This window comes from Martes martes (assembly GCF_963455335.1).
Source record: "Martes martes genome assembly, chromosome: 5".
NCBI classification, from domain to species: Eukaryota; Metazoa; Chordata; class Mammalia; order Carnivora; family Mustelidae; genus Martes; species Martes martes.
The window spans coordinates 22,718,909-22,740,348 of NC_137892.1; the positions used below are offsets into that span (position 1 = coordinate 22,718,909).

A 21,440-nucleotide genomic window follows, 5' to 3' on the forward strand; every position below is an offset into this window, starting at 1 on the left:
ATATATTTAAAGCACTTGGAACAATAGCAATGCTATAATAATATATATACTCAATAGATTCTGGTATTATCATCATTAACTATTTATTTATTTATTTATTTATTTTTAAGATTTTATTTATTTATTTGACAGACAGAGATTATAAGTAGGCAGAGAGGCAGGCAGAGAGGGGTGGGAAGCAGGCTCTCTGATAAGCAGAGAGCCCGATGCGGGGCTCGATCCCAGGACCCTGAGATCATGACCTGAGCTGAAGACAGAAGCTTAACCCACTGAGCCACCCAGGCGCCCCCATCATTAACCTTTAAAAAAAAATAGAAATAAATCACATAAAAATAATTATTGATGTGAACTTTTTCTGAATAATTTTGACATGTAATAGAAGACAGATTGTCGTCTCATCAACTCTTAGTTTCTTCATGCTGAAGTTGAAAGTTTAATGTGTGTAATGTACCTGTTAACTTGGTAAATCCACAGTGAATGTCTTTGTTTTTCCCAAGACTGTTATCATTGAGTTGTTAGTTTCCAGGTCAGGTTTTGTGGAAATTCGGTCTGGAACCCAGTCATACTCTGTTCTTCAAAGGTAGCTGATCTGATTTTAAGTTTAGTCTGCCTTCCCTAGCTCTTCCAGTACATTTTTAGTGGTATTTTTTGAGTCTTGGCATGAGCTAAACGAGCATCTCTCTAGGACATCTTGCTGCTGACTAAAAACAATTTTTTTTTTTTTTTAGATCTCTTAGTGTATTACTAGCGTTTTTAAATTTATGCCTTCTATTTTTGGGCTTATAATTTTTTCTGTCTTAAAATATGTCAATTTAAGGGATGCCTGGGTGGCTCAGTAAAGCATCTGCCTTCGGCTCAGGTCGTGATCCCAGAGTCCTGGGATCAAGTCCCGTATCAGGCTCCTTGCTTGGTGGGGAGCCTGCTTTTCTTTCTGCCTACAGCTCCCCCTGCTTGTGCTCTCTTTCTCTCTAACAAGTAAATAAATAAATAAAATCTTTTAAAAAATCAATTTAACTTATATGTATTTCATTTAATGTTACAGATTTCCTCTTAAAATTTAATAGAAATCCCCAAACCCAGAAAAAAATTATATTTTTACCTAGAAACTCTAAAGGGGGGGTGGGTCTGTCATATAAATGATACCGTTTAAGGATATTTTGTGGCATCTCTTTTACGTAGTGCATATTTTTATTTCTCCATAGGTATATATTATAATGCAAGCCAACATATTAGGGGGAGACATTGTTTTAAGGCCTTTATGTGTGTTAATTTAATCAGTAAACAACTATATGCCAAAGATACCATTATTATTATGCCCAAATGAAGAAACTGAGGCTTAGAGTGAAACAACATGCCCTAGATTTCATAGAGGCTAAGCTGGAATTTTAATAGAGACATGCTTACTAAAACCTGTGTCCTTAAGTATTAAGTACTGTTAAATACTAAGCTGCCTTATGACAGATTCCTGTTACCTTTGTGGCCCAGATAAAGGAAACAGAAGAACGTTTTGTTGTTAGAAAGGCACTGGGAAGGGAGATTGTTTATATGTGGGTGTGGCTTTTTTTGGGGGGGGGATCGCTCTTTTTTATTTCTTTTTGGAAAACTAGTTAATTATTGAAATAAAGGAAAACTTGAAATATGATTTTCTTAGTAAATTTATTTTACCCATTAACCCTTGAATTTCTGGAGGCCAGAGGTTAATCAGTTGCTCCTTAGTAGATAACTGTTATATTGAAATTGACTTTAAATTTTATATCTTCTTTCAAAGATGTATTTATTTATTTTAGAGAGAGAGAGTATTTGTGTGCTCATGAGTAGGGAGGAGGGGCAGAGGGAGAGAATCTCAAGCAGATTCCCCGCTGAGCTTGGTGCCCAACGTGGGGTTGGATCTCAGGACCCTGAGATCATTCCTTGAGTGAAATCAAGAGTCAGATACCTAACAACTGAGCTACCCAGGTGCCCCTGAACTTTCTGTCATTTTTACACTGAAACGTAGGAGAGTGCTATTTACCATGTCACTCACCTTTAGTGCTTTGCTCTTTTTAGCTTTCTTTTTGTGAAATATAATGTAACAGCAACTTTATTATTACCTTTTGTTCTTGCTAGAACCCCATAGGTCCTTTAATTTGATTTTCTTAATTTCTTTACTTTAGTTTGTAGATTACTAGTTTTGTCTCGGCCTTGTCCATATGCATATCAGTATGTTTATCTATCTACAAGGCTCTGGATTTCTAATTACATTAAGAATTTTTGCTAAATCGAAAGAAAACTAGTAGAAACTTTTTTTTTAAAGATTTATTTTCTATTTTTTAAGGAAACTCTACACCAAACATGGGGCTTGAACTAACAACCCTGAGATCAGGAGTTGCTCTGTCACTGAGCCAGCCAGGCCCCCAGTGGGAACTTTTTTTGCAGAGGGTTTTTGATTTTTTTAGACCAAACTTAGCATTTGAATGTTTTAAATCTTAAGAATTCCTTTAAAAAAAATCTTAAGAATTCTTTTCCTTAATTAAGAACATGTAGTTATGACATTTTGCTGCAGGATCCCCCCCCCTTTTTTTAAGTATTTATGTTTTCCAAAGGTGATATTATTCTGGTTTAACTATAGGCGATGTTTGAATTCATATATATATATATATATATATATATATATATATATATATGTGAAGATATATATGTAGATTTATTATTATTTTTTAAGATTTTATTTATTTATTTTACAGACAGAGATCACAAGTAGGCAGAGAGGGAAGCAGAGAGAAAGGGGGAAGCAGGCTCCCCGCTGAGCAGAGGGCCTGATGCAGGGCTTGATCCCAGGACCCTGAGATCATGACCTGAGCTAAAGGCAGAGGCTTTAACCCACTAAGCCACCCAGGTGCCCTAAATAGATCTAAATCTATATATATATATATCGATCTAAATCTATATGTAGATTTAGATTGATATATTCATTTTAGAATTTAATTTCTATTTGAAGATTTCTTTATTTTAGAGAGAGAGTATGCACATGTGTGTTAGTAGGTGAGGGGCAGAGGGAGAGGATTTTTGAATCAAACTACTCACTGAGCATGAAGCCCCACACGGCTTCATCCCAAGACCCATGAGATCATGCCCTGGGCTGAAACTAGGAGTCGGACACTTAACCAGCTGAGACACCCAGGTGCCCCCCTTTCTGTATTAATGAGCACATCATGAGGGCCCGGCAGCTTCAGCAGGTAGTTACCTTGCTTTTCTATCAGTGTTTATCAGAAGAACTATAATTTTCTATTTCTATTTTAATTTTGTAATCCTTGCATTAAAAAAAAAAAGATTTTATTTATTTATTTGACAGAGGGAGACACAGCGAGAGAGGGAACACAAGCAGGGGGAGTGGGAGAGGGAGAAGCAGGCTTCCCACTGAGCAGGGAGCCCAACACAGGGCTTAATCCCAGGACCCTGGGATCATGACCTGAGCCAAAGGCAAATGCTTAACCGACTGAGCCACTCAGGTGCCCAATACTTGCATGTCTTTGAACAGCCAGATGAACAGTACTGGTTCCCTTTTACTAGATGTGTTTTGGGCACTTTATCTAAAAAAAATTTTTTTTTTAATTTGAGAGAGAGAAGCATGCAGGTGCACACACAAACAAGCTGTTGGTTGGGGGGGAGACACAGAGAGACAAGCAGACTCCCTGCTGAGCAGAGAGCCCAACTCAACTTGGGGTTCAATCCCAGGACTTTATCCCTGGACCCTATCCCAGGACCCTGAGATCATGACCTGAGCTGAAGGCAGATGCTTAACTGATGCCACTCAGGCGCCCCTAAATTATTTAACTAAATCTGTAAGATAATCCAGAAAGGTAGGTATTTTTATCACTATTTTATAGTTCTGAGATCTGGAGGAGTTACTGATGCTCAAGCTCATGTAGCTAGGTAGCAGCAGAGTAGGAATTCGAAGCTAGGTCTTTCTGGTTTCCTCACCACTAGACCATACTTTCTCTTTGGCAGCCCATATTTTTTTTTGCCACTCCATGGTTCACCAGTGGTATGCTTAAAGCTACGGAGGGAATTTCTTTTTCACTTTGCCCAGCTTCATCTGCACATTGATTCACTGGATTCCACTGATCTTTTGTAATTATTTGTAAGTGACAGGAAATTTTTTAGACAGCATTTTCACCAAGATAGTCATTTCTGATGGTTAAAAAGGATGTGTAACTATCATACATGGATAATCAAACCAGTGGATTTGGAAGAAGTAACCGTGGAAAAGTAACTTTAAAAACTTTATTCTGATGAGTAAGTCTAATGATGAGTTTATTTATTTACTTTTTTATTTTAAGTAGGCTCCATGCCCACGTGGGGCTTGAACTCATGACCCTGAGATTAAGAGTCACATGCCGTACCAACTGAGCCAACCAAGCACCCCTAATCATGATTTTAAATTAAAGAAGACCAACTGACACCGTATTTCCACTAGGTTCAGTTGAAACATGAGAAATAAAACAATAAAGCTTTTGTTTTTTTCTGGGAGAATATCTACAGCATTGCTGTAGGCAAAGATTTCTTAACTTGGACATTTAAAAAAAGATTAACCTTAAAGAAAAGTGGTGTTAATTGGAAAATACTGAAAATTAAAACTTCCAAGAATATTGCTAGGAGAATAAAAAGGTAAGCCACAAAACAGGAGAAGATATGTGTAATACATATAGATGACAGGGTTGTGTCTAGAATATGTGAAGAAGTTCTAGATACAAGAAGGAAAGGACAGACTGGTCCAAAAATGAGCAGAAGTCTTGAATGGACATCCTGAAGAAAGCTATCCAAATGGCTGATAAACTTGAAACAGTGCTCAGTCTCATTAGCCATCAGGGACAATCAAATTGATATTATAATGACATACCACCACACACACATAGGAATGGTTAAAATGAAAGGATTGACAACATAAAGTGCTAACAAAGATGCATGATTTTTGGAATTCTCATATACTGCTGTTTGGAGTATGAAGTTTTTTTAAAATTAATTAACTAATTAATTTGTCAGAGAGGGAGAGAACGTGGGAGCGAGTGCATGCGCACAAGCTGGCAGAGTGACAGGCAGAGGCTAAGAGAGAAGCAGGCTCCCTGCTGAGCAAGGAACCCGATGCAGGATTCGATTCCAGGACCCTGGGATCATGACCTGAGCCGAAGGCAGCGGCTTAACCGACTGAGCCACCCAGGCGTCCCTGGAGTATGAAGTTTTATAATTACTTTGAAAATCTGTTGGTAGGGGCACCTGGGTGACTCAGTTGGTTGGGTGTCTGACTCTTGGTTTCGGCTCAGCTCATGATCTCAGGGTTGTAGGATCCTGAGATCGAGCCCTGTGTCCTCCAGCTCCCTGCTCAGTGGGGGGTCTGCTTGAGGACTCTCTTCCTCTGCCCCTCTCCCAACTCGCTTGCTCTCTCTCTAAGGTAAATAAATAAATCTTTAAAAAAAAGAAAAGAATATCTGTTTGGTGCTATCTGCTCAAGCTGAATATTTGCTCCTCTGTGACCCCACAGTTCTCCTCTGCATACATTGGGTAGGTATGTGTGCATACATTCAGTAATAGACATGGATACAAGTATGCTTAGCAGTGCTAATGACCTTGTGCTGGAAACAACCCAAACTCGACAGGTAAATAGATTATGGTATATTCATACAATTGCATACTGTAAATGAGAATGAATCAGCTTTTGTATTATGTAATAAATGAATCTCACAAAAATAATGATGACTAGAAGGTGCAACTCACAAAAAGTTATATACTGTGTGATTTCATTTAATATAGTTCAGAAATAGGTAGAACATACCTATAGTGTTAGAGAGCAGGGTAGTGGTTACCTGTGATGGTGATGGTGGCTAATGGAGTATGAGGGGCTTCTCATGTGCTGGTGCTATTCTGACACTTGATTTGGGTGTTGGTTACACAGATGTGAATACATCTGTGAATGTGAATACATCTGTGAATACATTGTGAATTCATCAGATTGTACGTTGTTGTGATTTGTGTACTTCTCTGTATGTAGGTTATACTTCAGTAAAAATTTTCTGAAGTGGGGGCAGAACTTAAATGGCTTTACTTCCCGTATGTTATTTAACTGTGATATTACAAATTGGAAATCAGACCATGTCCAACTTAAACAAGTATTTTCTTCATTTTCAGTGGGAAAGGTTTTTTCTTCTTCTCACGTTCTTACTTTCCCTCAGAAGTTAATATTTGTTAAGCTTGTTCAACTCTGTGCTCAAACAGCATTATCCCATTCAGTGCTTATAACAAGAGTCTGTTTTAACAAGAAGGAAATGATCTGAATTAGTTTCAAGTAGACTGAGTGGAATCATTCCAGTGTGCACGTCATCAAGGCCTTGAGGAAAAATAGATAAAGTTGGGAGTTTGAGTGGCTGTTATTTACTTTCCACCTACCTCAGAATTGAACTAAACTAGAAACTCCCTTGAGGCTGACTCGTGTGTGCTCCACAGTTGGTCATCTGAAGAACTTGCCTTCTCATGAATGAAATCACTGAGTAAAACTGTATATTTTTGGTTACTTACAGACCTTTTATTTCTCCTAGTGACTTTGCTCTAAGCCAGGGAGCAGCAGATGACAGCAGGTCAAATCCAGCCTGCTACACCTTTTTGTTAAGTTTTATTGGAGCAGAGCTATGCGCCTTGTTTATTATCTACAGCTGCTTTTTGTTGCCCACAAAGCTAACATATTTACTGTCTGACCCTTTGCAGAGGAAATTTGCCAACCCCTGGTCTAAGACAATACTGATTATGTCCATATAGTGTTGATGTTGTTTCACCTGTCTTATACTTCTGCACTGGTGGAAGGAACCTTGGACTGGGGGGTCTGTATAAATTGGCCCGAGGTAGGACCAGTTTAGCAAGAAGCCTGCTGTTTTACTCTTGGTCCTTTAGGGTCACCTGTGAATAGAGTAAGCGTACACTTCAGTTTGCTAGGAAAAGCCCTGCTTTGCATCTTTTGTTCCAGGCTGTTACGAAATTATGATACCATTGCATACTATTATAATATAATAATTACACAATCTTAGCTGCTCCCTTTTACTCTTCATGCCCCAGTTTGTCTGATAAATTGTGTGGTCATTCTGTCTGTGACAGTTAACTTTGAGAAGGGCGGTGGGCATAGAAGAGATAGTGACAACCTATGCAAGGTAGAATTTAAGAGATTAAGTTTTGAAAGCTTATATCAGGGGTCTTCAAGACGGTCTCACTGAGCCACTAGGATTCACAGGGCTCAGAAGTTGCTGTGCTCATAGTTTGAGTTTATTACAGTGATAATAAATGGTAAGATAATCAAAAGCCCATGAGGGGTTGTCTGGAGAAAACCAAAGGCGGGCTTCAAGGTGTCCCTGCCCAGTGGAGTTACACAAGATATGTTTAATTCCCCCAGAAATGACATATGGCGAGGTGTACAGTGTGCTCACAATCAGGGACACTCCCCCAGCCTGTGTGCCAAGGATTTTTGTTGGTAGTCAGTCATATAGGCATGTATATGTCACCATTGTGACTGACCTTGCTTGCTTACTTCAACTCTAGAACCTCAGAGAAAAGATGTTCATCCTAAATCACACTGTTAGCATAAACTCTTTGCTCAGACTGGTATTTGGTGCCGCCCAAGGACTGAGGCATGCCAAACACTCTTATCAGACAGAACTTTGCAAAGGTTCAGAGCTCAGTTCCCAGGAGCTCTGTTCTCGGGAGCGAGCTCGTCTGTGAACAGGCCATCTGGGGGGAAGGTGTAGGTTTTGAGCATCCCGTGCCTGCTGAGTTAATCCTTTCCCACATAAGGCCTTGCATGGTATTGAAGCCAGAGTTTGAACCCAGGTAAGGCTGATTCCAAAGTTTTTGCTCTTTCCATAAATAATTTTGAGTGATCTTTTATGCTGAATTGCTAATTAAAAGCATTAGATGTAGTAGATTCTTGGACTGCGTGCATCTATCCTGATAAATATTTCCAATAAGCTTTTTTTTTCTCTTCACATGAAGATAAGGAGCCTGTTTGAGTGTTTTTCAGTGTTTTTTAAAGTAATGGTGCTAAGAATTTCTAGTTCTTAGTTATTTTCAGCAAAGTTTGTTTTGTATGTTAATATACCAAAATGTAATTATCATGAAGAATAATTACTCCTGTTATACTTAATACAATATCTGATTTAAAACAGAAATACGATAATAGATTAGAAAAGTGTTAGTTCACAATTAAGAATTGTTTCCTTTCTAGATGATAGGTTTGAATGAATTTATACAGTTCTCAAGAGCATTTAACCTTTTTTTTTTCTTTTCTTTTTCTTCAGGTATTTGTGGAAACATTAGACAAGTGTTTTGAAAATGTCTGTGAACTGGATTTAATTTTCCATGTAGACAAGGTACTTTCTATATTGTCATATATTCTAAACTTTTTATCTGAGAAAAAAGTGGTAATTTGTATTTCTCAAGGTAAAAATGGACTTAGCAAATAATACTATTTTTATTCCTTTATTTATTTAGTATAAGTCATAAATTATTTTTGCTATGAGCCTGCCACTGTGCCTGGTGAAGATTTAGACCCTGCCCAGAAGATCCACATCTAGAGGACGAAACAGGGACATTAATAAGGAGCAGTGTGTTCAGTGTTCATGGGAACAGAGCTTACCTACCTGCCTTTGCCTGGGAGAGTGTGAATGGAGGAAATTACATTGAAGTTGGATTTTGTAAAGATTGTAGGTATTTCACTGTCAGAAATGGAGGATGGCTCTAGAGGCAGTGAAAGAAAATACAGGCTTTGGAGGGGGAATTGGTATTGATCAGGTGGCCTAGTTTTAAAGTGCCTTTAGTGGGACAGGTTTTGTTTTGTTTTAGGTTTTATTTATTTATTTTAGAGGGGGAAAGAGAACACATGTGTGAGCGAGCAGTGAGCACATGCACACTGTCTTGGGGGGGGAGAGGGACAAGCAGACTCTACACTGAGTGTGGAGCCCGACGCAGGGCTCGATCTCAAGACCCTGAGATCATGACCTGAACTGAAAACAAGAGTCGGACCCTCAACCGACCAAGTCACCCCGGCACCCTGCCATGAATTTTAGACTTTGTTCTGAAGCACTTTAATATTTTAAATCAAGTATTTATTGGCATTTATTGTTGCTTTGTTGAACATCGGTGGGGTGTTTTTTTGTTTGTTTTTGTTTTTTGCCAGATTGTTTTTTTTTCTACATTATGAAAATTGGATTGGTAGGTAGGAGATTAAAGACAAGGATATCAATTAGGAGTCTTTTGCAGTAGTCTAGAAAGGAGTGAACTAAAGCATTATAGTAGTGATGAAAAAAAGTGACTTGACAGGATGTAATGGTCTGCTGAAAGCTGGAGGTGAGAGGAGGGAAGGGTGACTGAACTTTCTAGCCAGTATTACTGGGTACTGGTGATAAGGAATTTTGGAAGAAGAGCGTCCACATATACAGGCTTTTTTCTGTATTAAGTTTATGTAATGCAATGGATTGTTTTGGAATGATTAAAGCTATTGAATAAAATAGTCAAATAATATGCTGAAAATTTTAGCAGAAAATGTGATTTTTAAAAATCAGCTTTATTGAAGTATAATTTACACACGTTAGAATTCAGCAATTTTGAGCATACGGTTATAACTAAGTCTTGGCAGATGCATAGAGTTGATGTAACTGCTAGCACGGTCAAGATGCAGCGCAAGGAAGGAATGCATTTTATTATTTGTGAACCATCAAAACAATGCCTTTATTATTAGCCAATCCTCTGGATCATAGTTCTCATTTACTAAATGATTTGATTTTTGTCTTAACTCATTTTGGACGGAGAACTTAAATTTGATATTTTTAAGAATCTATTTTGAGTTTTCTACTGCTTTTCTCACATTATCGTATCTTCTGCTTTTTCACACTTATAAGGACTTCTGTTATTTTTAGGCATTAGGGTTTGCAGTATTCAAAATTATGTTTTGGTACAGGATTAAAATGCTTTAAAAAGGTCTTTTTAGAATGGCTGTTCGGGGGCACCTGGGTGGCTCAGTCGGTTAAGCATCTGTCTTCGGCCCAGGTCGTGATCTTCAGGTCCTGGGATGGAGCCCCACGTCCAGCTCCCTGCTCAGTGGGGAGCCTGCTTCTCCCTTCCCGTTCTCCCTCTGCCTCTTCTCCTGCTTGTGATTGCTCTCTCTCTCTCTCTCAAATAAATAAAATCTTAAAAATAAAACAAAATAAATAAAAAAAATCAAACGACTGTTCAGGGTACCTAGGTGGCTCAGTCAGTTAAGCATCTGCCTTCGGGTCAGGTCATGATCCCGGGGTCCTGGGATCAAGTCCCTTGCAGGGAGCCTGCCTTTCCCTCTGCCCCTCTGCCCCCTCAGCTTGTGCTTGCTCTCTCTCTCAAATAAATAAACTCTTTAAGAAAAATGAAATGATGGTTAGAGAGTATTAGCTTATGCAATCAAGCAATTTCTTTTTTTTTAAATTTTTTTAATTTTTTTATAAACATATAATGTATTTTTAACCCAAAGGGTACAGGTCTGTGAATCGCCAGGTTTACGTACTTCACAGCACTCACCATAGCACATACCTTCCCCAATGTCCATAATCCCACCTGCCTCTCCCTGCCCCCCTCCCCCAAGCAACCCTCAGTTTATTTTGTGAGGTTAAGAGTCACTTATGGTTTGTCTCCCTCCCGATCCCATCTTGTTTCATTTATTCTTTTCCTACTCCCTAAACCCCCCATGTTGCATCTCCATTTCCTCATATCAGGGAGATCATATGATAGTTGTCTTTCTCTGGTAATCAAGCAATTTCTTAAGAAGATTGAGGAATCACTGGTAAATGTTGTAGTAAGAGTGAAGTTTTCACATTTTTCCTAGAGAATAAAAGATTTCCTCAGTAGAGAAATTAAGCTCCACTCATCTACAGCTTTCATATATGACATGGTGTTTTTAAAACTTCTGTTTTCCATTGATATACATTCATTTTAGAAAAATAAAAAAAATGCATATAAGTGGAAAATAAATGAAAGTAATCTCAATTGTAGAGATTGCCTAATGTTAGTGGAAAAACTGAGGCATATTAAAAATTTCTAAGTTTATTTGAACAAAAATTGATTCATATCGGGCAGCGCAAAACCATGGACAGTTAGGAATACTTCCCAACAGGAGCTGGGGAGAGGCTTTTATAGAAAAGAGCCAGAAGCAAAGAGAGGGATTATCTGATTGATTATAACTCAAGCAGTTGTATTATTTGGGAAAGCTGAATTGGCTATGATTGGTTGTCTTTAGGTTTTGATTTCTTACACTTTATAGGCATATGTTTTGGTTTGCTTACTTAGGGTGCTAGGGTGTTAGTACCACCACAGTCTAATTGTTTAAGTAACACTAGTGTTAACATTTTAGAGTATGTGTATTTCTAGATTTTTTTGTACGAGTAAGTGCAGAAACAAGTCTTCAAGAGAAATGGGACCATATAGTATGTAGTACGTATAGTCTGTTCCTTTTACACAATAGTGTCTTACTGTTTTAAAACCTGCAAAAACTAACCATATCTCTTCTTTGTGGGCTAAGTACCTGTTTTTATTTTTTTCAATGCAATGAGACAAAAAGCTTCGGGATAGCAGGAGTCAGAGACCAGTCAAATAGACCTTTCCTATGCCTACATGCTCTGTCCAGAACAACTCTAGTCTTATTTTAAGCCCTTCTAGGAAAGTAGGATTATTTTCAACTCTTAAGCAGCCCTGGATCTTACAACAGTCAGGAATCTTTACTGGCTCAGCTCATTTTTCCTTAGGGTCTGCTACAGAATTTTGCCCACAACCCTCAGCCTGCTTTAGGACTTGATTAATCCAAAAATCACCCTGAAGTAGTGGGACAGTCTCCCTGTGCAAAATGGATTTGGATGTGGAGACTGAAGATGGTGCACATACACTGAGAAAATCTGACCTGAAGGGTTTCTCACTCACATAACAAGGTTTCATAAGTAGTAGTAAAGTATTTATTTGATTAAGAGAGCAAGGAAAGAGATCATAATCATTAATAAAATTATGAACAGTAAAATCTCTGACTTAAAAGATGGTGGATATATAAATAAAATTTGATCAACCTCATGGTGAAAAGTGAAAGTACCAATTTCATTTACATCTGTTATTATTCAGGACCCTAAGTATGAATTGAATGAAGTGATCTATTTTAAGACAGAAATGATGAATTTAAAAGGTACAGTTTACATAGGAAAGGCAGGATTAATTCTAGATTATTTCCCTTTACTGTCAGTTTTCCTAACAGGTCAGTTCCCTAATACCCACCAAAAATGATTATTGTTCTTTTTGATTTTGTTTTGTTTGAGTTCCCTGTGACATAGGAATATTAACATACTTGACTTATTTTATTATTATTTATTATTTATTTTAGTCTGCTGAAGATACTACTCTTTTGGATGCTTACATTGTCCTCTGTTTATCCAAGGGAGAGCCCCTTCAGGTTGTCTTCTGAGTCCTTCTGCCATTCCCTCACCTCCATGGACTTGATAGCTGTTCCTATTCTGGTACAACTAGATGTTGCAGAACCCCTGTCTTCATTTCCTACTCTAGGCATGTTATCAGCTGTTCCTTCTAGGAGCCCTGATTCCTTTTAGTTGGAAATGGTATATGGAAACCATAGTATGGAGGTGCTCATAGTTATGAGGCTGGTCATTTTTTCCTAGGCGTTTTCTATGGACAGAGCATCTTACATGTTTTCTGTCCAGCCCTGAGTCAGCTATTTCTTTCTTTCTTTTTTTTTATTTTTATTTTTATTTGGCAGACAGAGATCACAAGTAGGCAGAGAAGCAGGCAGAGAGAGAGGAAGAAGCAAGCTCCCTGTTGAGCAGAGAGCCCGATGCGGGGCTTGATCCCAGGACCCTGGGATCATGACCTGAGCCGAAGGCAGAGGCTTTAACCCACTGAGCCACCCAGGCGCCCCGAGTCAGCTATTTCTTTAAGGAACCCTGCTTCTTTCTCATGGACAGTGATGTTTAGAAATGACAATCTCATTACCATATTTGCTCATTGCTACCAGAGTGATAGTATTCCTGGTTCTCTGAGCCAAGCTGGGAAATAGATGTAGGGGGGTGTGTGTGTGCACATGCACCCCCTAACCTCTTTCTATATCTTGTATATATTTCAAAAATCATTGAGTTCTTCATAGTACCTTGGAGTGTAGTGCAGCACTACAGAATGTATTCTAGCCTTCTCCTTTTCCATATTTGCAACTTGCTACTCTAACAGTAAATGATTATTCTGATTATTCTTACTCTTTTTGTTCTTATTATTCCTGATGCATTTATTTATTTGCTCAATTCTTCCTTTCTTTAACCAAACTCCTAACTGGGCCATTGGAAAGCTTAATTCCAGACATGCCAGTGTCTCAGACATGCCAGCACCAGCCAAAAGCTTGGCCCCAGACACACCAGCTCCTGCCCCCCTCGACTGAGCAAGTTGTTAGAAAGTCAGTTCTGATAAAAATTTGCAGTGAATAAAGTATTAAACAAAAAACATTACAGATGATTTGAAAAATAACTCAGTAGGATTTCTCAAAGACAAAAAATGTCAAAATGGAAAATTCAGTTTATGAATATATATAAATGTAGATTACACATATCTGAATAGAAGGAAAGATAGAACCTGTTGTCCATAATGGAGCATAAAAAGACAAGCAAGGGGCGCCTGGGTGGCTCAGTGGGTTAAGCCTCTGCCTTTGGCTCAGGTCATGATCTCAGGTTCCTGGGTTTGAACCCTGCATCAGGCTCTCTGCTCAGTGGAGAGCCTGCTTCCCCCCCTCCCCCTGCCTGCCTCTCTGCCTGCTTGTGATCTTTCTGTTTGTCAAATAAATAAATAAAATCTTTTTAAAAATTTTTAAAAAAAGACAAGCAAGAATGAAAATATGGAAGATGGTTTACAGGTCAGAAAAGATATAGCAAGAAAGACCTAATAAACATTTATTCTTAGTTTCAGAAGAAGAGAGAAAGAACAAGGCATATTCATAATATCTGGGCATCTAATAGCTGGAAATTTGCCAGAATTAAAGAAAGATACTAATATACAGATAAAAGAATCATAAGCAGAATAAATAAAAATAAATCTACATTTAGACTTATGATAGTACAATTGAAGAGCAGAGAAAGAGCTCTTAAAATATCATTTTTGATATGCTAGTTTTATTTCTGGATGCAGAAATAAAAGAAACATTACCTTCGCAAGAGCAGTGATAAAATTGGGAAATGATTTCTCAACAGCAACCACAGAAATTAGAAGGCCTAGTTTTGAAAGAAAATAACTGTCCAACTGTATTTCTCAAGTCAAAAAAAAAACCCTTACAACAATTGTCAGAGAAAAATAATGGGAGAATTTGCTACCAGCAAGCCTTTACTAAAGGAAACTCTAAAAGAAGGTACATTACACAGAAGGAAATGTGAAATATAGGAAGTGATGAGTTAAAGAAGGAAGAACAAAGAAAAATGTAAATTAGTGGGTAAGGATGAAAGAACATTGACTGTTAAAGCACTTGTGGGATTAATATGAAAAGAATTTGTAGCATTAAAATACAAGTCACCAGTAACACATAAATCAGGAATGGAAAAATCAGATCTTTTAATGAGCAACTCTGACTTTTATAATAAGCAGCTTTAAAAAAGGATTTCTTGATACTCAGCCCAGAATGTAGAATAGAAAGTAGAACAGCTTTCTAGTTTTTTAATCAGACTTGACTATTTTGAATTTTCAGATTTTGAGACACTCATATTCAGTGCTCTTATAAAATGCATTGTGTGCCAAAATAGATCTACTCTTACTTATTGCTTTGAATTACTTTATCCCTGTTGCTTTTCATTGGTCAGCAATTAATTAATAAATAATAATGTCTTCATTATTATTAATATATGTTATATACTTTCCCTTTCTATTTTTGTCTTAAAAATTGTACCAAAAGTTTGATAAACTAACAAAATATACTCCCTATTCCTTTCAGAATTATTTTCAAAATTGTCATACTTTAGGATTTTCTTTCATGATATATATATTGTATTGATATGTAGATGTATTATAATGACATGTGATTTTGACAACATATTAGGAAAGAAATCAGTAATTTGGGGGGGATAGTACTCTTTAGCAGCAGAACCTGCTCAACTGACTCAGTCTTAAGATAATATTAACCAGAAGACTCTAAAACTGATTATTTTCTTAGCAAACACTTTAAGATTAATAACATTATCAACTCAAAGTTTTGATTTGTGTGACACTTTGATATGTCAGATATCCTTTTGGAGAATAATTATAGCAAAATTTAAAAACATTTTTAGAATTAATGAAATTGTATCTTTTGAGAGGATCTATTTCTGAAGCCAAGCTTTTTTTTCTTTAATGTTAGCACTGACACCAGTAAACCCCCCAAACAGTCATTTTTTTACTTAAGTTTCTTCATTATAGCTTTTATTTTATTTAGCAACCTCTGTGGGGCTAAAAATGATGAGAAAATACCATATTTCACAGACTCTAATATTACAGCTTTCTCTCACATTGTAACACTTTTGAGATTGGGATTCATGTTACATTCTATAGCTTGTCATAATTTGATTGGCAGTATTTTTCCTTTTCAGTAGTATGTAAAATAATAGTTTCTTTTTTTTTAAATTTAAAGATTTTATTTATTTATTTGTCAGAGAGAGAAAGAGAGAGACAAACACATTACAAGTAGGCCGAGACACAGGCAGAGAGAGAGGGGCAAGCAGGCTCCCTGCTGAGCAGAGAGCCTGATGCGGGGCTCGATCCTAGGGCCCTGAGATCATGACCTGAGCTGAAGGCAGAGGCTTAACCCACTGAGCCACCCAGGTGCCCCAAAATAATTTTTTTTTAAATAATCAGTTGTAGCTTAGACTTGAAGAGTATAATACCAAAATGTGAAGAGAGATCTTTTTACAGCAATTAGAATTATACAGGTATTAATTGATTACTTTAGGTACATTGTTTAAAATTTTTATTAGCAAATATGTATATTAAAATTTTATTATCAAATTAGTAACAACAACATGACCAACAGAAGTATATAAATTGAACTTCTTTAACATAATTTGAAATAGTTGATCACTGGGGGAACTGGATGGCTCAGTCACTTAAGTGTCCAACTCTTGATTTCAGCTGAGGTCGTGATCTCAGGGTCATGAGATGGGGCCCCACGTGGTGAGCCATGCTCAGCAGGGAATCTGCTTGAGATTCTCTCCATCTCCCTCTATCTCTCCCCTCACTCTCGCTTACTCGCTTTCTCTGTCAAATAAATCTCAAAAACACGCACACAGAAAAACAGCCAGTAAGAACCTGTGTTGAAAAAAATAAAATAATTGATCATTTTATCGTAAGTGGCTATTCTTAATAATTAAAAAATGGTATCTTGGGTGCCTGGGTGGTACTGTCAATTGAGCGTCTCACTCTTGGTTTCGCCTGGGAGTGGGGCTCTGCAGTCAGCACAGAGTCTGCTTGGGATTTCTCTTCCTCCCCCTCTCCTGTTCCTGCATGCACTCAGACACACACACACACACACACACACACACACACACTCTATCCCTAAGATAAATAAATAAATCTTTTTAAAAAATCATGTCTTATGGTATCTTTCTGCAAGCAGAGGTAAAGGAGGTGTTCCTTCCAAAACACATTTTACAAAATACTTAGTGCTTAATACTCTGCAGGGTTATATGAAGAATATGCCCTTATCCCAATTCTCAAGTAGTTTGTAGTTATTTTAGGAGGATATGTGATATGTGACTGTCTGTTTATGTCTCTGACAGACATACAACCATTAAAGAACATTATACTGTTATCCATAGTAAAATATTTTATTATTTTTAAATTATAATAATAATACTTATCTTTCTGTAGGAACAAAGAAGTCAAACAATACTAAAGACTATATGATTAAACATTGACGTTCTTCTTACCTTGTCCCCCTCCTTATACACACTCAGCCCCATCCTACACTGTTTCCCTAAAGTAATTTCTTTTAATAATTTGGCTAGGTAGGCTTCTAGACTATTTTCCTATATATTTTCAAAGATATACATAGTTCTCTTGGTTTAGTGAGTGATAGAGTTTTGTTTGTTCTTAAAAATTTTTTTAATTTTATTTGAGAGAGGCAGTGAGAGAGGGAACACAGGCAGGTGGAGTGGGACAGGGAGAAGCAGGCTCCCAATGCAGCACTCGAACCCAGGACACTGGAATCATGACCTGAGTAGAAGGCAGATGCTTAACGACTGAGCCACCAGGTGCCCCATCGAGTTTGTTTTTATTTTGTACAGTGTGCTATGCCTGGCTTTGTTAACTTCATCTGTCTTTAGGTGAACCATATCAGTACATGCATATCAGCTTTATTCTTAGGTGAAGAATTAAACAGAATGATATGCCACATATTACTTGACCACCCCATAGTCAGATATTAAGATAGTCAAAGTAAGAATACTTGGTGCAGAGGATTTCATTTCTAACATAAGTTATAGCAAAGTAACTTTTATGCTCTGCAAACAAGTGACTGTAGAAAGGAATCTGTATAATTTGACCTTCTTTCCTTTCTTTGTCCTTTTTTATGTTTGCTTCAGTCTAGTAGAGGGCTTGTTGTTGTTAAAAAGTGAAATGTGTTTGATTTAGTCTTCATTTTACTTTCCAATGGTTACATATGCTTTACTCAAACCAGGCTGCTGCTGTCCTGTAAGCCCTTTACGTAAGTATTTAATAAACATGTGTGATGAGCACTGGGTAATGTCTGGAAGTTTTGAATCACTATATTGCACACCTGAAACTAATACTACACTGTATGTTAACTAATGGGAATTTAAATAAAAGCTTTTTAAAAAAAATTTAATAAACATGTTTTACAAATGGAGTAGTAAAAATTGCTTTAAAAAAACCCATATGGTCTGTTCTTTAACTTTTGAATTTTAAGATAATTGAGATAGATAATTTTGAAGAAAAAATTCTATATAATATTTATTAGATACCCACAATGTACAATATATTTTATAAATAATAATAATATAGAGACCAGGTGCCTGGGTGGCTCAGTGGGTTAAAGCCTCTGCCTTCGGCTCAGGTCATGATCCCAGGGTCCTGCGATCGAGCCCCGCATTGGGTTCTCTGCTCAGCAGGGAGCCCGCTTCCTCCTCTCTCTCTGCCTGCCTCTGATCTCTCTCTGTCAAATAAATAAAAATAAAATCTTAAAAAAATAATAATAATAATATAGAGACCATTTAATCTTAAATAAGTTAGAGTAGCATTAAGCAAAAGTCTCCAAGTTATGCACTGACACATCTATGAGATAGAATTTTTACTATTTATTTTTATTTTTTTAAGATTTTATTTATTTATTTGTCAGAAAGAGCGAGAACACAGGCAGGCAGAGTGGCAGGCAGAGGCAGAGGGAGAAGCAGGCTCCTCTTGAGCAAGGAGTCTGATGTGGGACTCGATCCCAGGATGTTAGGATCATGACCTGAGCCGAAGGCAGCTGCCTAACCCACTGAGCCACCCAGGCATCCCAGAATTTTTACTATTTAAATGCATGAAAATGCAGCACTCTGGAATACAGTATGGATGTTCCTCAAAACGTTAAAAAAGAACTACCCTATGATCCAGCAATTGCACTACTAGGTATTTACCCAAAGGATACAAAAATATTGATTCAAAGGGGCACATGCACCCCACTATTTATAGCAGCATTATCAGCAATAGCCAAATTATGTAAAGAGTCCGTGTCCATCAACTGATGAATGGATTAAAGAAAATGTGGTGTGGATATAATGGAATACTACTCAGCCATCAAAGAGAATGAAAACTTGCCACTTGCAACAATGTGGATGCAGCTAGGAAGTATTATCCTAAGTGAAATAAGTCAGAGAAAGAAACATACCATATGATTTCACTTATATGTGGAATTTAAGAAACAAAACAGGTGGATATAGGGGAAGGAAAAAGGGAGGCAAACCATAAGAGACTCTTGACTGTAGAGAACAGACGGTGGCTGGAGGGGAGGTGGGTGGGGGATGGACTAGGTGGCTGATTGACATTAAGGAGGACACTTGTGATAAGCACTGGGTGTTACATATAAGTGTTGAATTACAAAATTCTGCTCCCGAAACCAGTATTACACTGTAGGTTAACTAACTAGAATTTACATAAAAACTTAAATTTTAAAAAAATTTAAATATTTTAAATTAAAAAAATTTTAAATAAAATAATAACAAAAAGAATAAATGTATGGAGGGCACCTGGGTGGCTCAGTCAGTTAAGTGTCGGCCTTCAGCTCAGGTCATGATCTCAGGGTCCTGGGATCGAGTCCCATGTTGGGCTCCCTGCTCAGCAGGGAGTCTCCTTCTCCCTCTCTTTCTATCCCTCCTGCTTGTGCTCATGCGCTCTCTCTCTCTCTCAAATAAATAAAATCTTTAGGAAAAAAAAAATGCATGGAAAAAATGGCATGCTTGTCTTATCACTAACAAATATTCAACACCTTTGTGCTGCCTCTTAAACAACTTCAGTATATGCATGACTATAGCCTTTAATACTATTCCTCTGAATTACTGCATGGTCACTCTTTTATTTTTACCAAGTTTTTTTTTTTTTAATATATGCACATGCTAAAAGTTTTCAAAACATAAACAAACAAAAATGATAAGTGAAAGACCCATCTCTGTTCTCCCTCAGTCCTCCAGTTGAATTCTTTAGGTAACTACTATACTTTAAAAATATTTGCAGAAAGTTAAGACAACTGTGAAATACCACTATACACCTGTTTGAATGGCCAAAATCTGGAACACTTGACAACACCTAGTGCTGGCAAGGAACTCTGATTCATTGTTGGTGGGAATGCAAAATGGTGCAGTCACTTTGGAAGACATTGTGGTGGTTTCTGACAAAACTAAACATGTTCTTACGATATAAGCCAGCAATCATGCTCCTTGGTGTTTATCCAAAGGAGTTGAAAATAAGTCTACCAAAAAAACCCACACACAGATGTTTATAGCAGCCTTTTCCATAATTGGACATACTTGGAGACAAACAAGATGCCCTTCAGTAGGTAAATGACTAAAAAGTATTTGTCTTTCCAGGAACTTTCTGGGTATATCTAAGTGTGTATGTGTATGTAATTTTTTTTTTTTAAACCTCAGTGGGACCATATTATAGATATTATTCTGTCCCATTCATTTTTCATCTAATAATCTATATGACTGAGGAATCTCTAGATGTCTCATTTTTTTTAAAGATTTTATGTATTTATTTGACAGACAGAGATCACAGGTAGGCAGAGATAGAGGGGGAGGCAGGCTCCCCGCTGAGCGGAGAGCCTGATGCGGGGCTCGATCCCAGGACCCTGGGATCATGACCCGAGCCAAAGGCAGAGGCTTTAGTCCACCGAGCCACCCAGGCGCGCCTAGATGTCTCATTTTTAAGTGTGTGGTAATTAATAGTGTACATCCTAAGAAACACACTTTTTCTTTTTTTGAAGGTTTATTTATTTGGGGTGGGGGCAGAGGGAGAGAAGCAGACTCCCCGCTGAATGCTGAGTGAGGTGCCCTAGAGTCTTGACTATGAAGAACAAGCTGATGGTCCCCAAAGCGGGGGTGGGTGGGCGAGAGAGGTGAAACAAGTGATAGGGGTTGAGGAGTACACTTGTGATGAGCACCAGCTGTTTTAAGTAAATGTTGAATCACCATACTGTATACCCAAAACTAATACTATACCATATGCTAACTGGAATTTGAGTAAAAACATAAAACAAATAGTGTGGATTCACCATTTTACAGTTCTGTGGTTTAGTTTCTTTACTCTTACCAACAAAGTTTCATTGATCATTCTTGTACATAGACCAGGCACCAGTATCCTTTATTATTTTCTTAATTCACACCCTTGTTTTCTACTGCCTCTTTCAGTCCATTCTTTATTCTCTTGCAGAACTGTGACTTTATGTGTATGTTACATGATCTCATTTGTGTAAATTAGACATACCTTTACACACACATAACAAGTATATGCCTAAGAAGTTTTCATGAAGGATATGCAGGTTTCCCTTGTTGTCCAAAATGTAGAGTGTTCCTTTGAAACATTTTGTAAGCCAAAGTGGCTTAAAGCAAAGAAACAATTACCCTTTCATAGAAGGGAAAATTCTCTTTGGATTTCTTTCAGTTAGCAAAAACAGGTATGAATGTAGGTCTTTTTTAAAAGTGAAGGGTGTAAGGGGAACTTTGGGAAAGTGGGGGATACCTGTTTAAGATCGAATGAACTGTGATTATCTTTGAATAGAGAGACCTAGAAGAAGTATGGAGTTGGGTAGATCAGACATATATAGTTAAAAACAAACAAAAAAGCAAAAATACATTACTAATGTGGTATTTGCTAGTTTTTAAAAAAAATTAAATACCTATGAAAATTCAAGA

At 37.4% G+C, this 21,440-nt stretch overlaps 1 protein-coding gene across 2 annotated transcripts in view; it reads left to right on the plus strand.

The window, feature by feature from the left end:
* Positions 1–21,440, plus strand: part of AP3S1 (adaptor related protein complex 3 subunit sigma 1) — a 75,474-nt gene that overhangs the window by 40,967 nt on the left and 13,067 nt on the right. The window contains exon 4 of one of the 2 annotated variants that reach the window (XM_080804053.1): positions 8,313–8,384. The exons of the other annotated variant lie outside the window; for it this stretch is intronic. Coding sequence (XP_080660179.1) covers positions 8,313–8,384 — 72 coding nt within the window. The remainder of the gene's footprint in view (positions 1–8,312; positions 8,385–21,440) is intronic. 2 annotated transcript variants of the gene reach the window in all.